Below are 21,349 nucleotides of genomic sequence, written 5' to 3' on the forward strand. Positions count from 1 at the left end.
AAACTTCTTTATGGGTCAGGTGATGGATTTGTAGAACTGACAAGACCAAAGGAAACTCCTAAAAACTTCAGATGCTGACTAATGATTTGACAAGTGTAAATAAGCTGTGCTGTATCCCTTGGTTCTCTGCCACTCACTGGGGTGGTGACCCAGCTCAGAGTTGTGATTAAAGCAAACCTAGTGGTACCCACGTCTGTGTAAATTTCTCCTTTAACACTTCTGGTAGCACAAGACTGCTTAATGCAGCAGACAAATAAGTAAGATAAAATGACTGGACAGCAAAGGTAAACTAACACCCAAAGAAAGGTACTAATTTAGATAAACTACTGACTCAATTTAAGGATGAGTTCCCTGATCTGCAGAGAATATTTCTTGGATGCATATTTGATGTCCACTCTTTCAGCTAGGCAGGCAACACAGATTATTTTACGGACACAGGAACATGTACATCATGGTTGCTTTCCTACACTGTGACCTAATGAAGATCAGGGGAAGATGGAGGAAGGGAAGAGAGCCGTTAAGGAACAAAGCCTTAAGTGGGAAACGATGCCCTTGTTCACCCAGAAGTACCGGGCTTGAGGCACACAGTTACTGTTCAAGATCAGATGATATCAGGTATGTAGACTTAGGTAAGACCACAAGGTGCCACTCACGTGATTCTTCTAGTTAGAGCAGGTATTAACGGTGGTATTAATGTGTATATATAGCTGTAAGCATTAAGAGCTTACAATACAAATTTGTGTAGTTTTGCTCTGGAAAACTATATTAAACTAAAACAGTTGCTCAACCCCCAAAGATGCAGGCAGCATTATCTGATTACATGAATGTTGGGGCTTTTGGTCTTAATCTCTGAAGAGCCCACCAGGATGACAATAGACAGAGACAGCCTCTACATCGTCATTAATATTTTTCAGAAAAGTGAAGTTAGTTTAGTTTTAATAACTGGATTACACAGCACCACAAAATTTGTGTGACTCAACACGCAAAGAAGATACAAAGAACCCACACAAATAAAGCAGGAAAAGAAAATGGGTCATGCAATATCCATGGTAGGTTAAACAGACAAGCAAGAAAAAAAAATCAATTTCAAACCTAGCCTCAACTTACAAGACAGCTACAGAAAAGTCACTCTTTTTGGTCTGAAGTTATTATTTAGAATTTATTCCTCCTGGTGGAAAAGGACCTGGAAGTCTTGGTCAACAGCCAGCTGAATATGAGCCAGCAGTGTGCCCAGGTGGCCAACAGCACCCTGGCTCGTGTCCCAAACCGTGTGGCCAGCAGGCCCAGGGCAGTGCCCGTCCCCCTGTGCTGGGCACTGGTGCGGCCGCAGCGGGGACCCTGGGTTCGGTGCTGGGCCCCCCGCTCCCAGACCGACACCGCGGGGCTGGAGCGCCCCAGGGACGGGCACGGGGCTGGGGAAGGGGCGGGGGCACCAGCCCTGTGAAGGAGCGGTGGGGGGAGCTGGGGGTGGTTAGTCTGCAGGAGGGGAAGCTGAGGGAGACCTCATTGCTCCCTACAGCTGCCTGAGAGGAGGTTGTAGTGATATGGGGTCAGTCTCATTTTCCCAGGTAAGAAGTGATAGGACAAGATGAAACAGCCTCAAGTTGTGCCAGGGGAGCTTCAAATTGGATATCAGGAAAGAATTCTTCACTGAAAGGGTTATCAAGCACTGGCACAGGCTGTCCAGAGAGGTGGTGGAGTCACCTGTCCCTGAAGATATTTGAAAGACATGTGGATGCAGTACTTAGGGACGTCCAGTGGTGGCCTTAGCAGTGTTGGGTTTATGGCTGGACTTGATGGACTTAAAAGGTCTTTTCCAACCTAAATGATTCTTTGATTTCATCTCCTGTCTGCCCCTATACTGTATTTTTATCCTTCTAATAAGAACATAAGAAATACCCTGTTGGGTTCACAGACTAATATCCTGTTACCAAGAGGCAAGAGGAGGTAATATTTCGGGAGAATACCTGATTCTGGGCATTATCTACGGTCATCAAAGATAATTCTTGAGGCAGAGGAAGTAAATGGAGGATTTTCCAGACCAACTCCATTCCTCTGTCAGAGACTCCTCCAAGACTGGTGAAGATGCTCTGGCCCAAAATGTCAACACTGATCAGGACCCTCTTTGGTTTTGTCCAGGCTTCTAAGCTCATCTCCTCTATAACTCAAGGCTAGGTGGACTGCACAGAGAAACCATGGTAAGTCACACTGCCATCACATGGCAAGAAATAATTTATTCTCAAATATTCATTCATCCCTTATGCCTTGCTACAGTATACCACTCTTGCATCTCTCACGCTCGTTGCACAGAGTAAGATACAAAGAACACCTGGGAAATGTCAGGAAACCTATCACTAGAAAAAGCCATACAACTTAATGCAGTATTTATGTCAAGATAGTAAGTGAACATGTATTTTGTATCAAGAGGGACTTGTGATTCACAGTTAACATGAAGTCAAATGTCAGTACTAACATAAAATGAGTGTGATATTAGTATCAGAAACAAAAAGAGTGCAAGAGGGGGGAAGGCAAACTATCAGTGCTTACTTTTTGTTCTTCAATGTTGAAGAACCTGCATTTTGGTATCAGTGCAACAAGAGCAATGTCCTCTGCACTGCTGATGCTAGGAAAATCTATGCCAATTGTTAGTCTTAATTTTTTTTTTAATTTGGAGGAGGGTGTCTTCTTTATTAAGACAGAAGTACAAATAACAGAAGCTAGAATTCACACAGTTGCCTCAGCTCTGGAGGAAGCCTTCAACATGATCTTTGTAACTGCTCTACAAAGGTAACTTCAAATTTGCAGCATTGATTTTCTGAGTGTGGGATAAGGGCCCAGCAGATTTAAATACTCTTCAGCAATGCGTCCCTACTAAAAATGGAAATCTGCTTGCTGTATCGTCAAAGACATAAGCACAGGAAGGTTCAAGCCCTAAGGATATAGTCTACTTTAATTAAAGACCAGTATTTGGTGACATTCTTTACAGAGGCTCAGCTGTAAATTTTAACAGATTCATTTTTAAGATTAACACTGCATTTTGAAACCTTTCAGATTACCTCTCACTTTCACAAAGGTTACAAAAGAATTTTTTCAACTTTATGTCTTTGCTCAATGCTACAGGAGGATGCCTACACATTTCTGACACACCACAAGTCAAAAGATGTCAAGCTTGCCTTAACAAGGGTCACATCCTCACAATGTTGTAACTTCACAGATCTCGGCCTCTTAGATTCTTATAAAGAAATCATTTGTCACCTTCACCACAGCTAAACTGCTTAGAAAAAGAGCATGCAGAACAAATGACACATTCTTTCCCTTGGTTCTTGCCTACTCAAGGCTTTAGCTTGCAGCTGAACTTCTACAAAGAAAATGACGAAACACACCTATAAAACTAGTTATATTTCCTAGGAAAACAGCAGCTTCTTGAGTTTCTTGATTTGTGTTCAATTTTGTGGCTTTAAATGTCTGTTATGTTGCCTACGTTTGTCAGGGGTGGAGGGGAAGACAACAGGAAGAGGAAACGTGGTATTTTTAATTAAGCTGTAAAACTAATTTTGCTCTCCAACAACTAACTTCCTATGTCCTCACTGTCTCAGAACACCAATACCACAGTAAAGGAAGCATGATTCATCACCATTGTTAAGACTTAGACTATAAACACATATTCATGCTCAGCTGCATTATCACAGCTTAATAAACTATGCTTTACCAAATGAGTGCGGTAACTGATCCTGTGCACACAGCCAAGCCATCTTAGTTATGAAGTAAAACAGACAACTTGAGGCTTAATGAAGGCAACAGAATGTTAGCACTGAGTCTGCAATCAGGATGACCTATGAAGGCACACAATCTTTACTGCAACTGAGCTGACAAGCACTGTCTTCTTAACTGTGCTAACTCGAACACAGGATCAAGTACTTACACATCTTTGATAAAAAAAGATGGTGCTGGTTATCCCATCACCATTCATTGCAATCAACATATATCCTATGCAAATATTCAATCTTTTAAATACATCACAGACTCCAGGCATAATGACATCACGGCCAACATTTCTGTGCTTTTACTCCTTAAAAGGAAACTATGATTTATCACTTTGAACTAGAATGGCTAACATAAATATCCTACAATTGATAAATGCAATTAATCTTTGATGTATCTCCTGTTTCATCTCCAGAATAAACAGCAAGTTTTCCTATTAATTTTGCAGTGCCACAAACTTGAACAATATTTACAGACCGATTTTATCATACAGCTAGGCCTTTGCTGCATATCATCACCTGACTTAGGTACACTGCAGTTTGGTACCAGTAACCAAGAGACCTGATGTATGGAGAAGATCAGCAGTATAGCCCTAACCCATGACTGAGTGTGTTTTAAAGAGGTGATAAGATTCTTGAATTTTTTTGGCTGAAAAGTCTCTCAAAATCATATATATTTTCTATTGCTGTAATAACACTGGAAAGCTAATCAATCAGCTAGAGAAAGTGTATAAAGCAGCAACTGTGACTACGCTTGCACGCACTGAGGCAGCCTGATTAATTCAACTCTTAGGGCATTATGAGAAAAACCAACATAGAAGACCATTTGGGTATGTTAAATTGCAATATATTTGCAGAATATAAATGAGAACACTTGAAATGAAGGGATAAAATTCAGGTAAGGCAGAAGCTCGTGGCAGAGTATGACACATCTGTATGGAATGCAAAGGACTGCATGCCAGAGGTATTTTCAGCAAAGGTGAATGAGGAAAGGGGTAGACAGTAAAAGTGACTGAGGAGAACGGGTGCTTAAAGATTACTGGATGACGAAACATTACACAGGTAAAGATTCATGGAAGGACATGCTAAAAATAATGGAAATACAAGCAAATATGAAGAAGTGGTAACAACCAACTTCACTAACCAAGTAGGGCATCCAAGTTTAAATGGTGCAAGCAATGCATCTGAAACGTGGATCACGCTATTTCAAGACTTACATGCACAGAAATATTCAATAAACCTAATCTACTGTCATTTCCCATAATGAGGAGTTCAGCTACATTAATTTTACCAGGGCAACAGATTAATGATAAGGAAGACCCTCTTAAAGTTAAATAAAGGCTGAAAAAAACAAGATTTATGTCATAAAACCAGGAGTAGTAGGAAAAGGAGTAAGAAGGAGTGCTCCTTCTGGCAATTAGATGACACCAAGCACAGCACAAAAGAGTAGTAATGGTTAAGAACAAGCAGTAAGAACTGAAGGTTGCTGGTACAAATGCAGCTCCTAAAGAGGACACAAAGGACTGGGAAGAGGATGAGTGAATTTGTTGCTACAATGCATAAGACGACTCCAAATCTCACTTGAGGCACTTCACAGCTCTGACGCAATATGAGAAAAAAATGTGTATGCCACAAAAGCCAATGTAGGACTTGCTAGAGCAACAGAACAAAAAGAAAGAAAAGAGGCAATGGCGAGTGTGGAGAAACAAGCAGTACTAATCAGAATGAAAAATTACAGTTAAGGGAAATACTGTACCACGTTGTGTAAACTGCACCGTGGAGGTAAAGTACATTTAGATGATACAGCTGGTGGAGTACAAAGCAAAGGGAGCTCAGGCTGGAGAAGAACAGTACTATCAAAGATCACGTGATGAGATGAGACTGACAAAAGTATAATATTAGATGCTTCAAACCAGAAGCCAGAACATGGGGGTAAAGAAACAGATGTGTGTAGAAGGTCTTCATGGAAACTGAACTGACACTTACCAAAGAAGGCTGAAAAGTAGATTATCTCCTGACTGAAATGTAAGCGAAGGATAAAGCAGAAGAATGACTGATGGCAGTCCAACTGACAAAGCAACTTCAATGAAGATGTCAGGGCACAGTATCAGTGAGATAAGAAGGTATGTATTTAAAAACAGTTTTACAGCCTCCCTCACTATCAACCTGGATCATACAGAATCTTAATGGACTCATTCTTCTAATATTTAAAGTTTGCTATAATTTGTTATAAATATGGCAATTCGTTAGATTGCCACATATAATAGAATTTGGCAATAATAGTATTGCCACATTCTAGAAATGGGGACCTAAGCAACCTGCTCACAGTCAAAGAGGAATTTTTTGCTTTTGATCAAGCAGAGAACTGAGTTTAGGTCTCTCAAGCACTACCTGTTAGAGCGAGCCCACAGAAGGCCATGAAAATAGCTGGAGCACCTCTCCTATGAAGACAGGCTGAGAGAGTTGGGGTTGTTCAGCCTGGAGAGGAGAAGGCTCTGCGGAGACCTTATAGCAGCCTTCCACTACCTAAAGGGGTCTTACAAGAAAGCTGGAGAGGGACTTTTTACAAGGACACGTAGGGACAGGACAAGGGGGAATGGCTTTAAACTGGAAGAGGGTAAATTTAGATTAGATGGAAGAAACTCTTCACTGTGAGGGTGGCGAGGCACTGGCACAGTTGCCCATCCACAGGATGCCCCATCCCTGGCAGTGTTCAAGGCCAGGCTGGATGGGGCTTGGAGCAGCCTGGGCTGGTGGAAGGTGTCCCTGCCCGTGGCAGGGGCTTGGAACGAGATGGTCTTTAAGGTCCCTTCCAACTCAAAACATTCTGATTCTATGATTCTACATCATCCATTTCCCCTAGAAGCAAATAAAATAGTAGGGTATTCTCCCAGTGCACTGTAACAGAATGTGCGAAATAAATTTTGGAAGATGAAGAAGGAGATCTTGTTTTTAAGACATAAAGGAAGAGAGGCATAGGAAGTCCAATTTCAATTTCATCATGATAAACCCCACTAAAATTAAGTTTACTTGGAGCCAGTGTCTGACAGTGATGAGAATGAAAACAAAGGAGGGGACAGAAGGACAGACAGCTTATTGAAACAGAGAGAAAAACACAAACCATGAATGTAAACAAGTTGCTGGGTTAGAGAAAATGGGGTGAAGAAGGAAACAAGACTGATTATTTAAGTACTAAAATTCAGCAGTTTACAGCAGATGCAGAAGGTAAAAGCAAGCTAGCAAAAAAACCTCAAGAACTAAACATGGAAATACAGAAGACCAACCTGCTAATGAAAAATCAGGAACTGAATATTCAAAGAACCAGACAACAGAAGTGCATTGAACAATGCTGCAGGTAAGTCAAGTGAAAGAATATTTTGCCAAATATCAGAAAAAAGGTGGCCACTTGCAATAAAACTTCAAGAAGAAAATATGGGGAAGGGAGCAGGGTCAACTTTTCCATTTTCACACTTGAACACTAGTGCAGGCAGAGACTCACTGAACACAGAATGGAAAATATACACAATGTTCATCAAACTACTAATGACTAACAGAAAAATGCATCTATATGGAAGATTCCCCATAGCTGGAAGATGTATCAGAATAGTTAGTGTTTTCAGCTGTATCTAAAACATTCACGAAAGGCTAAGAAGCTTCTGGGAGAAGAGACGCTTTTATGAGTCTCCTGAAAGCTTCAGAACCTTGGCAACAACAAAATTAGCTTCCTAGATAAAAAGACAGACCCTCTCTCAGAACCTTTCATATACAGAAACAGACTTCTGCACTGGGAACCAAAGATAAAATACAGGCATATTGGTATCTTTATTCTCAACCTACGGGACAGCAACATGAAGCTGCATGAAAGAAACCCAGGAGTTTTAACAATTGCACTATTTATTGGCAACTCCTTTTAAACATTGTTTAAAATATGTCCTTTTATCTAGTTTCTAATGAAACAGTATAGATCAACAGACTTGGAAAGCTAGAAGTGAAAATTCTGAGAATGTGTATGTACTTATGACTCTGCAAATGAGGTAAAGAAAAACACAAGTCAGGAAAGAAAGAGATGTCACTATTGCTATGTATTATTTTGCAACAAACATAAAATCTAACAACAGTATCCATTTCAATTGATACTAAAAGGAAGACAGTAAAAGCTCTGCCATGTATCTTTGTCCTTTCTCTCCCTCATCCTTAACTGATAAAATTTGCTAATATAAACTACATTTATCACTTTTGTAATCAAACAGCCTTCTACTACCAAACACACTGCATATACTGCACCATTGTAATACGTTTTAGGTATAAAGCATGTTCAGGTAGGACATCAATTCATTCCTAATGTTAACAAATTAGGGCAGAGAAGAGGGCTGGAATCAGGCAAGATCTTCCATTAATAAAACCTTTCCTATAGAAAAAAAAGAGACATGTAAATTAAGCTGTCCTACAGTTGTGCATTTGATTAACAATTATGTTCCTCTCCGTAGCATTCAAAATACTGCATTTAAAGACAAAAAACAAGAACAGAAAAGACAAATAATACATAGTTAAATCTGGTGCCAAAGGCAGACATTCCGTTTAGGCTTAAAGTACTAGTTAAATATTACTGCCTGATATTTGCTATAGCTGTTGTTTTTTTCTCTTTTGCTGAAGTACAAATAAATAAAAACCAGACATTTAAGAAGTAAAATAAACATTGTATATTGGCACAGTGATTATTATTAGTAACTTTTCCAGAATTATTTACACTTACATTTCCAGACTGCCCACTGCTATTTGTAATGCTGTTTGTGGAGTTAAGACTGCTGCTCCATTCATTTGCAATTCCTACGCTGTCTGTTGAAAACAGGTGAGCGCCTGGCTTTGTTTGACAACCAGTTTGCAGTATGACTACATTCATGGTGTCCTCTGTTGAAGGAATCCCCAACAAATTACACACAGATTTGATACTTAGCTGTGTGAATTTAACAATTACATACCTAGTACCAAACACAGCACCTATCATGTGGAAACAACAATCACACACAAGAAATCTCTTTCTTTTAATATAAGCATAAAGGCAAGGTAAGAATAATACAATTCACCATTACGTATTTGCGGCTACCAACATATGATACTCTTATTTACTTGCTCAACCAAAACTGGTGGGAAGTAGATTGAAATTAATATATTTAAAGTATTCTAGATTTTGCTTTATTTTCTAGAATCTCTATCATACCAGGGCTTAAAGATAACATTTTTAGAACTCCTGACTGGAAATGCAACAGTAGTATCATAATTATAAGGTTCTTTATTTTTCCAGTCTAGAACCAACTGACTTAAATCATAAAACAATGTGAAGAGAACATGGGACTCATACTACTTAATTTAAAAAGCAACAATAACCTTTAAGAAAGTTCATTCTTAACTTATACGTAAATTATGACCAATGACTTGTTAATTTTCATACCAGAAAATTCAACTCAAGGTGACTGAACAATTACTTCACAGTTTGCCAAAGGCTACTTTGTTAAACTATTAAACATCTTTGACATTTGATTCTTTAACTGTGCAATATATCAAGATTGAGACTTCTAGTTTTACAGGCAAATGATGCGTTAATAAAAAAATGTTTACTTTAGTAAGCAATTACAGTTAATAACATTCCTCACCTCATAATCCACACACACAAGACATCAAAGTAAAGAAGTCAGGACTGAGAACAAAGTCTCTTAATATGTTCTACAGGTACGGCAAGATTTTTTTCATCTCTAGCCACTACTGCATTTCTGAAGGAGTAATGATAAACTACAGCTAAAAATCAGATTTAAACATTTCTCTCTAGCAGAAACAGTAAGTAGCTCTGACAGAGTGTACAAAAGTGCAAGCCACAGTAGAAAACAGAATGAGTATGAGATACATAGACACACCTCTTTAGAGGAGATAGCATAGCTGAAGATTGTTTCTGACAATGGGGGTTCTTTGTATCTAGTGTTTGCCTTCTTACTATATGGTCCAATGCTTTACCAAACATTTCCAGTATTCCATAAATTACAAAACCAGGGACGCGGCTCACAAAAGAGAAAGGAAAAAGCTACTAGTAAGTACCCCTATACTCACAAGTCCAGTCCAGCCACACCAAAAAAAAAAAAAAAAAAAAGAAAAAAAAGAAAAAAAAAAGAAAAAAAGAAACCATAGGGATTGCAGAAATGGTGTCACTAGACCTCTGCCATTCTGCCTACAGAATGAGAGTGCAAAGAACAGTTGGGAAGGTAGAAACAGATGCACTGACCTTTTGTAATTCACTCACTACATATCCCCTCATTGTACAGCTGCTTGCCCAGAGCAGTACAGCCAGCCACTTTATGTCCAGTCAACCCTCACGCTGTCACAGAAGTACTATCTGATTCATGCTCTCCCTTAAATCTTCATTAGCTTTTTTTCCCCTGACACAACCACATACACATCCAATATTCTATAAGTAAATGTAAGTAGTCATACGATCCTAAAAGGGTAGTATAAAACTGCCTTCCAAACATTTCAAAGAGAAATAATCTCTCCTTTCTCTTTCCAAGGTATTTAGGGGGAACAGCGTGATTAGTTCTTACTACCAGTAAGCGGAATAGCAAGTCACACAGACACAAAAAATTCAGAATGTGTGCTTCTACATCATTCTGATTTGTTCCAAGAATAAACAAAAAACAACCATGGCCAGCTGCACAAAAAAAGTTGCAAACTCTACCATGTAGACTTCTCCCAGCCTAACTATTTTCTCCAAGACCTATGGCTGTCCTGGAAGGTTGCAACAGACAGAAAAGCAACAGTCTCACATGGTGGCCTATCTCATGGAGATCACTAAAGCTCATGGAGATTAAGATAGAGCCCTCAAAAACCCTTCAGCTCTCCAGTGCCAGTGCAGTGGTGGTTCAGGGATTATGCATCAGTAGCCTAGGATGCTATGTACAACTAAGAGTTGTACTCTCTCTGAGATAAAACTTTATCTGCTACATAGCCTCTTCAGAATGTGCACTAACAAGGCTTGAGTATTATGAACGTAACAATTACCACAGTCAGGCTAAGTCTGACCTGGGGAATCCCATCTGTCATGAAGTCAGGAGTAAGGATTTTCATTATTGCAATCTTGGCACCAATAGGAGACCAGATTTCAGACAAACAGTCTGGAAGCAAATGTCTTCAGTAACAGAAGCTCTTGTACAGGAGATGTGTCCTTTGAAGTGTTTCCAAATTCTTACCAGCGGATTTGAGCCTGCTCGTGCTTCTGTTTCAAAAAATTTCTATTTTTTGTTAAGGTGCCAGTTGTAGTCAGGCAGTCAGTGGACACATGAGTGCCACAGAGAGGTGTTCATTATTTTAAGAGTCTGTTACTGAAGTGTCCCAATGTACCCCAGCTATTCTCTGTTTTGCAAAGGATGTCAGGGTGATACGTCAGATTGCACTGCTTCTCTGCCTTTCAGGATTGGGTGTCCTCCCTCATGTCATCACGAAGTGTCTTTGGGAGTACACTGGACCTAGGGCTTCAGTGAGTGGGGGAAAAAAGCAATGAGTGACATTTATAAGACAATACTATCTGCAGCGAGGGCCTCAAGGAAAAAGCAGTCTTGGAGGAATAGTAATACTCCTCATAATCTTCACAAAGGAGGGAGAGAAGTGTAAAAAACGGTCAGCTGGTTCTGAGGAAGTCACTGAGGGAAGACCAGGAACGCTATTACAAAGAATGTGTGCTTCCACAAATTATTTCACATAGAATGATAAAAAATGGTAAGATACATGTATGAATGGCGGGATATCTTCCTTTACCCATCCCACATAGCTAGGGCTTCACTGAAGTTGTATGGAGAACACCCACAATTTGTGATTCAAAGAGATCCATGAACCAAGAGTGTCACACTTTTTATACTGATGATGACAACTACAGCTCTGAAACCATTCTGTCCCCTTCCCTCATATGGAAGGGACATAAATCATTTTATTCTACAGATGCAGGAGGCAGGATGTCAGAGCTGCTGAACTCAGCTTAAAGCTGTTGCCAACAGCAGAAAGGCACTCTTGCTGACAGTAATTAAAACCCTAAATTCTGATGGACTATTCAGACTGCCAGAGACAGGGGGTGGGTACTGTTGTAAGATTACAAGTTCATTTGTCAAGATTTCCCTTATACAGTTTTCATTCCAGATGATGCAACCTAAGGAGTTCCAGAGCATGCTGGTTGAGTCATACAAGTCTCTTCTGATAGACCTAAAATTCTGTCTAATGCAACTATGTGGAGAAACTTAAGCTGCTGCTTCTCAGTTGTCACTGCTAACATGTTCAATGTCTCAGGAATTCTATCAGAGCTCTGGAAATTTTTAAAGAATATAACAATTCATCCTACATAGTAGAAGAAAGAATGGGACTGGGGTAGTAGAAGGATTAGAAACAGATCAGAAAGGTATCCCTTAGGGATAATAAGATCAGCATGCTATCTTATAAAGTTTGGACTCTCCTTCAGTCCTTTTTATCTTTAGCCTGGGAAATGCTTAACTTTTCCTTAGAGATGGAAACCTTGGTTATTGTCAATGACAGTTGCCTGTGAGAATGATTCCTCTCACAGGAATCAAGCATCAACTGGACTGTTAAAAGATACTAATGACCAAGACACCCAGAAGTAGATCATGATGAGGTCTCAAAAGAACCGCAATGTCCAAGAGCTCTGCTGAGTTTATCCTGTACGCTCTCCACGCTGGAGAGGCAAGAAGGGAGACAGCATTCATTATGCTCTAAGGAAGAGAACAGAGAATATGTAGTCTGCTCTCATAGGAGTTTTGTAGCATGTCACAATTATAGCATGCCGTATGTATGCCGTGAATTTGTTTAAATCACTCTCTTTCAGTTGTTTCAGAAAGAAAAAACATCTATCATACAAAGAGACAGCAAACCCAATGCCATAAATTACTTCTGTAACAAATTTGTATTTTCAGACTTTCTTGAGTCAAAGAAGTACTTGGCAACACTGGCAAACTATGAAGGACTTGATTAAGGAGACAGCCCCAACAACATGAAAGTGAAGGCAGTGAGCTGCTTCAGACATGAAGGAACAGTCAACACTGACTTCATTGTCATAATGTTTTGAAGAATTGCTACGTCTTAGAATAATGGGCTTCTTGAAATAAACACAGGAGGTGTTTTACCCTTCCTCTTCTCTGAGTAAAAAAAACATGGAAAAGTAAAATTGAACATCCCACAGAAGTTAAAAGACAAGTTGACCGTACCACAGATTCTCAGAAACAAGAGCTGTGGGCAGCAAGACTGACTCCATTCACTGACAGTCTCTTGGGTAAGCAAGTGACACAACGGTTGTCTAGAACATCACATTTGCCTAGACAGGTTAGACAGAGAGAGGAGACTGCCATTACTTATCATTAGAGAATCATAAGATAAATACTACTTAATTGCAGAAATTTGGAGCTTTCCAAAGTAGGTAGGGTCTCTCATACCTCTTCTCAGCTCTAGAAGCAGAAGGCAAAAAGTAGGAAAGGAGCAGACTTTTTTTTTAATTTTTGAAAAATAAATATGAGTTTTTACTGATCATGTAATCAAGCAAAACCTACGTAATCAAAAAAGAAAAGATTTATAACCTATAAGAAACCAGTTACATAGAAATGCTTCAAGTTCTGCCTTGCATCACAACTGAAAAGGAGGCATGAATAGTTCTGGCAGCAACTGCTCACTTCACATTCTGGAGTACCGGAACTGTGTAGGGGTAACTTAAATTGATATTACTGTTAAAAAGAATCTGAGGATGCATACCCAGAATTCATCTGCATAGTTGCATACTGAAGAACTGAGTGCTCTCTTGGAAAAAAAAAAATAGTCCCTCTTCCTTTTTTCTGTACATAACAGTTTTGAGTACAGTGAAGATGTGTTTGGGCTATGGAGGAAAGAGGACAGCTCACATGATTTTCTCTGCAGTTTTTTTCAGTTTTGCTAAGGCCCTAGTTCTGCAAATACTTGCAAGGATGTTTAACTTTTACCTGAGAAGTTTACTATAGGTTTCAATATGACAGCTAATATATTTTGAAAAGTCAAGCATGTGTGTAGACAATTGCTAAATCAAGCTCAAGAAGTTACAGGTACAAGCTGCATTTGTAAAGAAAAGCACCTCCTGTTTTACTGCTGATGCAAATTTGATGCAAATGATGCAAGCTTCCATGGTAATGTATAGTATTAGAAAACATGGAATGAATTTCTAAAAACAACTGACATCAAATACCATTTATGCATTAAAATTAATGATGCTAAGTCACTCCTGCTACTGATGCTTAGAAATGATGGTTCATTTTTATGAACACTGATACAAAATAACCGTTCTCTTACTTACTTTCAACATGTGCAAACGCACAAAATGGACCACGTGGGCAGTAACCTGTTTGGCGCATGTCATTGCACTTTGTAGATTTGTATATCTAAACAAAACAGAAGGGTGGTTAACCTAAACATTTGTTACATAATGAAAAAACAGAAAATTTTAAAACCTTTAAATAAAAAATTCTGAATATTTGCTAACAAAATATATTACACCATTTTCTCAGAAAATTCAGATGGTTTTAAAAAATCAAATAGAAGAGCAGAATTTTAAGAAAAGCAAATCTGAGACAAGAGAATCTTAACTCTCTTTTGTACAATAATAAATAGTAAATAACAGTAATATTTTAGAAAAGCGGTATTTAGACTGCTTTGGTTTTCCATGTAAAGAAACAAGTCAAACACCAGGAACAAAATTTTCAAAGTCACTTTTAAGGAATCTTCCAGGAGAAATTATGTAGCAGAGCAGTGTACACAGCTGAAAAAACAACCAGCATGGTTTTTCTCAACACAGTTCCTTCATTAGGACACCTCTAATATTCAAAATCACCCTAACATTCAAATGTCCTTCTCTAACCTGACTGAGTGCATGAGAACTGAAGTGATACTGCCTGTTCATGACAGTAATGACTATAAAAATTGCTACTAAGATCCAGATTCAGTCTATTGATCTACCAGGATCTTTGATGATGCTTGGATCTCACAAGGCTGGGAGGAGGGGCTGACATATTATCATATTAGAACAATATTAAGAACCTATTTAAAATCACATAGATTCTTTAGAAAAATAATTCTGTTGATTTTTAAGTCTGTGGTAAATAGCAGAGGGATCTTTTTGTTCCCCAAACCTTGGTATTGTGCTCTTTGGCTTTCAGTGTCAGTTGAGTGATTCATGACTCAGTAAGTAATAATTCTTAGTTCAGAATGCCACTTTGTTGGCATTTTTGCATATGCTATGTAAAAAAATATTTACCTTGGAGTTAAGCATTGAAGCAAACACACAAAATGAAATTATGTATTTTAAAAAAAAATCAACAACTGGTTCTGTAAGCTCTTTATTTTAGAGCTATTTTAAGCATATTATATAAATTTCCCTCTCGTAAGTGATTTTGAATTGAGGCTGAAAATTTAGTTGCTATATTCACTACTAGTCATGCATAACTCAAAGATCATCCGAGAAACTATGTTTATCACTTTACACATGATTTATTTTTCCTTGAACTCTGAACAAGCAACAAAACATCCATACTGCAGATAAATATTTACCCAAATGACACGCTTAAACAATGCAATGGGACTGATCTTTCCACAACTTTCACCGGGAGCTATCATAGGCATTGCAATAAAAGGAGGAATCATTGTGGATACCACACCTGAACTAGGAAATTTAGCTGGGCCCATCTCCTTTCTTTCCTGTTTCCTGTTTATTGGTTAAATATAAAACCCTAATGTTGTATACACAACGCTAATGATGCAAAAGAAAAAAAAAAAATCAGAAGAGCTGACTTCCAAATAATTTCAACAAAAGATGTGTGATTGGCAATTCAGTCTTGGTTTGAGGTCCTAGTCAAAAAGTAGCCTTCCTGATTCTATGAGCTACCCAGATGGTGTGGAGTACCTTCTGGTAAATGCTACAGATATAAGAAGTGCTAATATAGCTAATACCAAAATACTATGGGGACAGAGCTTGCACCTCAAAGACTGATTCTGGAGATGGACACATCGTCTACACACAACAGTATTACAAGACAGACAGCAAACTCAAAGAACTAAATCTTTACAGAAGACTAACTTCCTAGTCACAGCCAAGAACACAGCTGCTATCCATTGCCGTGCCTTAAGCCCACTCAGTAACTCAGCCCCACGCTGCCACTCGCTCACTCCTCCTACAGCCGGATGGGGGAGAGGATTGGAAGAGTAACTGAGAAAACTCACGGGTTGAGATAAAGACAATTTAATAGGTAAAGCAAAAGCTGTGCACACAAGCTAAGGAATTAATTCAGCACGTCCCATCGACAGGCAGGTGTTCAGCCATCTCCAGGAAAGCAGGCTCCATCACACGTAACAGGGACTTGGGAATACAAATGCCATAATGCCAGATGTCCCCCCACTTCCTTCTTCTTTCCCCAGCTTATATACTCAGCATGATGTCCCATGGTATGGAATATCCCTTTGGCCAGTTCAAGGAAGCTGTCCTGGCTGTGTCCCATCCCTACTTCCCATGCCCCTCCAGCCTTCTTGCTGGCTGAGCCTGAGATACTGAAAAGCCCTTGATTTAATACAAACGTTACCAAGCAACAACTAAAAACATCCTTGTGCCATCAACACTGTCCTCACACCAAATCCGAAACACAGCACTGCACCAGCTACTAAGAAGAAAATTAACTCTATTCCAGCTGAAACCAGGACATCTATTAACAGCAGAATCAAGCTGTTCCTGAATGTGATAACCAAGATTCCTGGTCAAGTGGCCTGTGGCAGACCCCCACTAGAATGTCACCTGTCCCTGCCCTCCCTTTAAGCCTGACCCACCAGCTCTCAGTCAGCTCCTCAGCCATCCCCAGGCGGAGCTCCATGCACTCCGGGTAGTCACTGACATAGAGGGCAACACCCTCTCCTCATCTTCCCTGCCTGTCCTTTCTACAGAGCCTGTAGCCTTCCGTTCCAACACTCCAGTCAGAGAAGCCACATCACCCTGTCTCCGTAATGCCAATAAGATCCCATGCCCCACAGGTGCACACACATCTAACTCCTCTTGTTCATTCCCCATGCTATGTGCGTTTGCATGGAGGCATTTAAGTTGGGCCACATACATTTATATGAGCATCTAAGTAGCTCAGATACTTGAGAAGAGCAAAAATAGCTGACTTAGGTCACTGCATGTCCACTAATTATTCAGTCTATCACCATTTAGATTAAAGACAGAAAGAAATGGGATAAAATTAAAAGTACACTTCGCAATGGCACATCATGGTAGACTCACCATGTAACTTTGATAAATCAAAGGTCCTTCTCTAAAATGGAAATGTGGTCATTGTAGTAAGGACTTCAATAAAGGATGCGGTATGATTAATTAAGATAATGAAGAACATGACTCTTACTAATGTTACATATCTGCTGTTAAATTGAGTAGTGGAGAGGTAACAATGGATGGTATGAAAGAGGAAGGCAACAGACAAAACTAGTGGCAGAACTCAAGGTTCTGCCTTGTATTTTAGCACTTCCATTCATAGCTTTGTTATAAATAAAAAGTATGGTAGCAATACTAAGCAGGAAGACACCTTTACTACAGAAAAGGGCTGGGATATGATGCAGAGGAAATTAGATGGTCTGCAGTAAATCTGGACTATAAAATCTCTGATAATCAGGACAGTGACATTCTGGAGCAACATCTCAAGAGTAGAGATAGCTGACACCTATTTAGTATTAAAGATGTAGCTGGTCAACTTATGATAGGGAATGTACGGCATGAAGTTTGCAACAATCTTGGAGTTAGAATACTAAGAATTCCTTTCCTAATATGGTCTTGAGATGCCTTCAATAATCTTCATAATTGGAAGAGAAATCAGCCATTGCTGGAAAGGTTTTGCTTATACCTTACGAAGCACTGAACTTTCTAATGCAAGAAATTACATCCTGCTCTGAATTCTTAATGTCCATTAAAAGGTCCCAAAATGAAAACAAACATCCAGTGTTGTACAGGCAGTTTCTAGCACAACATGTCTTTTCAGTATCATGTTTGTTTCCACTAACTGGCACATACTTTCATAGTGTCATGTAAGAATTAAATCTTAGCAGACCTCAGTATGGCACTGCTCTCTTCCCTAGCATTTATGCTCAAGCATCCAACAAAGTGAGAATGACTTTGCCTACAGAGGAATCCAAAATCACCTTGTTTTTCTGGTTACTTCAGCCACTAGGAGTTTTCTGCTCTTTCCACCTCCTCCTGACCTATTAAATTTCTCTTAATTATTTACAATAAAGCTTTTTTAACTACATTTAAAATTGAAATTCGTCCCAAGTTATGGAGTAGCAATTACTATTGTGACTTCATCACCAACTCAAGATGTTAGGTAAAAAAGAGAACACACTTATTTATGCCCAAATCCAGAGAACATTAATTAGTTTTTCATAAGCAGTACAGTGAAAACCACAACAGTACAAGTAACTATTTCTTAGCAAATTTTGTATTGATTAAGCAAATACCTCAACGACTGGAAGTGTTGAATGAAATGTTCATGTTTTTCATAAATAATATCTTCAATAATCTAATCCATAATACATTTGAAATCACTAAACCCAAGTAGAAACATAGTTCTTACCTCTGGATGAAACTGCTGCTCTGTGCGAGAATGACAATATTGACAGCTGTCCCCACTTTCACACCTTGAAGGTTCACCCCATTCATCTGCGTGTTTTACACTGGGGCAAGGAGTAGACCTAGAAAAAAGTCATGTTCAGAACATAGTTGTATCTGCTTCCTCGCACAAGTCTCAAACAAATTCCTACTAATTCTCAGAATCTTAGGTTCTGGGACCTAAAAAGTTGTAAATTCTGAGAGACTCTAACTTTTTGGAAATTTTTGGACAGAAAGATTAGCTAGTAGGATTCTATCTATCTTCTGTCTAATGACATTTATTCACAGTCCTGAGACTGTCAAGCAAAGCCCGTTTGTATCACTGCACAAAAACCCACCAAAAAAACCACCCACAGTGTACGAGAATGATATAAAATGATGTAATGACAAATGATGTAACAATGAAAAGTAAGAGAGGAGACTCATTAAATTTTGGTCCTAAAAATATTGCCTAGAAATGGAAAATTATAGAACAAAACCAGAAAAAAAGACTGAAATTACAATTGATCTTTTCATAACAAAGAAGGTTTGATCTAGTGACTCCAGTTTTCACTAAGAACTACAGATTTTTTTTTCATGCTTCACAAGAAGGGTATTTCCATTACAGCTTCACAGGTTTTGTCTTCAGAACTTTCTTGAAATCATTCTGAACAGATATATTTTTTAAAAAAATATTTTATCAAAGGTATGGGGAAAGATGTGGGTTTACTCCATTAGGAATATCCAATTGTATTACAGAAGAATCAAAACAGATCAGTCCATTAACAACTGACTGACCAAAGAGTCTATTTGCAATATGTATTTATGTACCTGTATTTGAATTTTCTGGGGTTCCGTCTTCTATCTCGACTATTGTGATAGTGTGGACATGCATAACCCTGGCGGCAGAGTCTGGGTGGCTTGGTACATTGTTCTGTCTTGTAGCCAGCTAATACAAAATTTGTGTCTGCAAACAGGTCAACAATTAAGAGAAATAAACAACTAAGTTTTGCATTCAGAGTGTCTTTAGTGAGGCTTAGGTAACACATTACTTTTTGTAAAAAAATTATGGTTCACAGACCCCTTCATTCTTATAAAACTTAAGACTCCTGCATTTTTAAAAATTAAAATCTAACACATTTGCATGCAAAGCAATCTTCATTACTTTTATCTTCAATAGCAGTATTACAATAAAGTACACAAATAAAGCACTAGCAACCTATTGGTTGAGAAACCCTCTGGCAATTCTCATTACACACATTTAACTTTTTTTTTTTTAAATGAATACCTGAAAATACATTATTTATTTAAGTAAGAAAAACACTAAAAACTGATACAATTTTTTATCTGGATTTCTCTTAAGTTTATTGTTGACAGCCCTTATTTCACTAAAACTGCTTTCATGTTAAGGCATGTTAAGGTGGTTCGGTAAAATCTTCCTGGACAAATTCTAGAGCCTCTTCTCTAGCTTTGCCTCTGTCTCTACATCTTTGATTCCTGGAAGGAGGAACTAGGAGATGACAAACAAGGTTCTGTCTAGAAACAGAGAAATTCAGAAAAACAATGCAGCAAGTAAAGAAATCAGAAGGTACAATTTAGCTAATGGCAAGCATGAGTTTGTGAGAAGTAAATCATGTTAAACCAATCACACTTCTTCCTAAGGTAGGAAAATGGATGTAGGTAAAACAGAAGCAGTCAATGTCACGTATCTTGATTTCAGCAAACCTTTTAGCCTAAGATGTTCTCAAAAACAAACTGCACAATATTACAAGACTCCTGTAGGTTTTGTGGAAAACTAGCTGATGAAACATCCTCAAAGAAACATTAATGATGTACTTTCAAATGGCAAAGATTATTAATCAGAGTATCACACGGAGTCTATCTTTGTTCAGTTCTTTTCAATAAGCTCTATTAAAGACTTAGGAAAACAGGCTGAAATCACTAGTTGGATGATTTTCAATCCCCAAAAACTATGTGCAATCTCACCAGATTTACAGGGATTGACAGAAGCCATACAACATTATAAACCACAGACCCGTCACAATGCAAGGAATGCAATAAAAGTGCTTGTAGTTACTCAATTTTGCTGTCTTTTTACGTCAAACATCCAATATTTTTTGATCTAGAGCTGACAATTAAGCTCTATGCATTATCAGTACTTAAATAGTTGGAACTTACCTGCAGACTTTAAAAATATAGAGGCCACAAGTTTCATACAATTATCTCCCCTTGAATTCCTTAGAGACAGCATCTTCACGTGACCTCTTCCTGTATTACTGTCCCCACATGAATTTTGTGAAAGTAATTGTTAACTGGCAGTCTTTTCTAAAGTAAAATATGGGCAAGAGCTCTAAGAATATCTGATTGATGCTAATATCTTTGGCTACATAATAAGCAAGTCTAAACCAAGAACATGAAAACTAGCTTTGAAAGCCTTAAGAGAACTAGGGCAATTGGATTTACTTTAAGAAATCTAGTATCACACTTTCAAGACATTCTTGTGTTTTAATATTCTGCTCCAATTTTCTGTTTAATATTCTACTTCATTCCTGTTAGTCAAGCTCAGCAAAGAGTAACAGTCCACTAGACTCAAAAATGAAGACTTTAATCATTACTACTACTTAGCACAAGACAGAGCTCCTACTGACTCTTAAGAACATTTATTCAATTGACAGATTAGCAACACCTGTATCATATAAACTGAAAAAGACCTATTAAACATTTTCAAAACAAAATATTTGTAAAATGCAGTCTGAATATAAATGTGACAGACATACGATTTGTTCACAAATACCCAAATTACTTATATAAACCGATTCTTTACTCTGTTAAAAAAGGTTTTTGACCTTCTCCCAGGTGAAGACCCAGGATCAACAAATTGGATGAAGAAGCATCAGTAAGGAAACTGAGA

At 38.5% G+C, this 21,349-nt stretch overlaps 1 protein-coding gene across 6 annotated transcripts in view; it reads right to left on the reverse strand.

Annotated features, from left to right (window-relative positions):
- Nucleotides 1-21,349, reverse strand: part of UNKL (unk like zinc finger) — a 60,666-nt gene that overhangs the window by 26,079 nt on the left and 13,238 nt on the right. For all 6 annotated transcript variants that reach the window (XM_080387580.1, XM_080387578.1, XM_080387579.1 and 3 more), the window contains 4 exons: nt 19,270-19,405; nt 18,425-18,542; nt 14,119-14,203; nt 8,515-8,669 (listed from right to left, as the gene is read on the reverse strand). In XM_080387580.1, coding sequence (XP_080243706.1) covers nt 8,515-8,669; nt 14,119-14,203; nt 18,425-18,542; nt 19,270-19,405 — 494 coding nt within the window. The remainder of the gene's footprint in view (nt 1-8,514; nt 8,670-14,118; nt 14,204-18,424; nt 18,543-19,269; nt 19,406-21,349) is intronic.

Source organism: Falco punctatus, assembly GCF_963210335.1.
Source record: "Falco punctatus genome assembly, chromosome: 4".
Taxonomy (NCBI): domain Eukaryota; kingdom Metazoa; phylum Chordata; class Aves; order Falconiformes; family Falconidae; genus Falco; species Falco punctatus.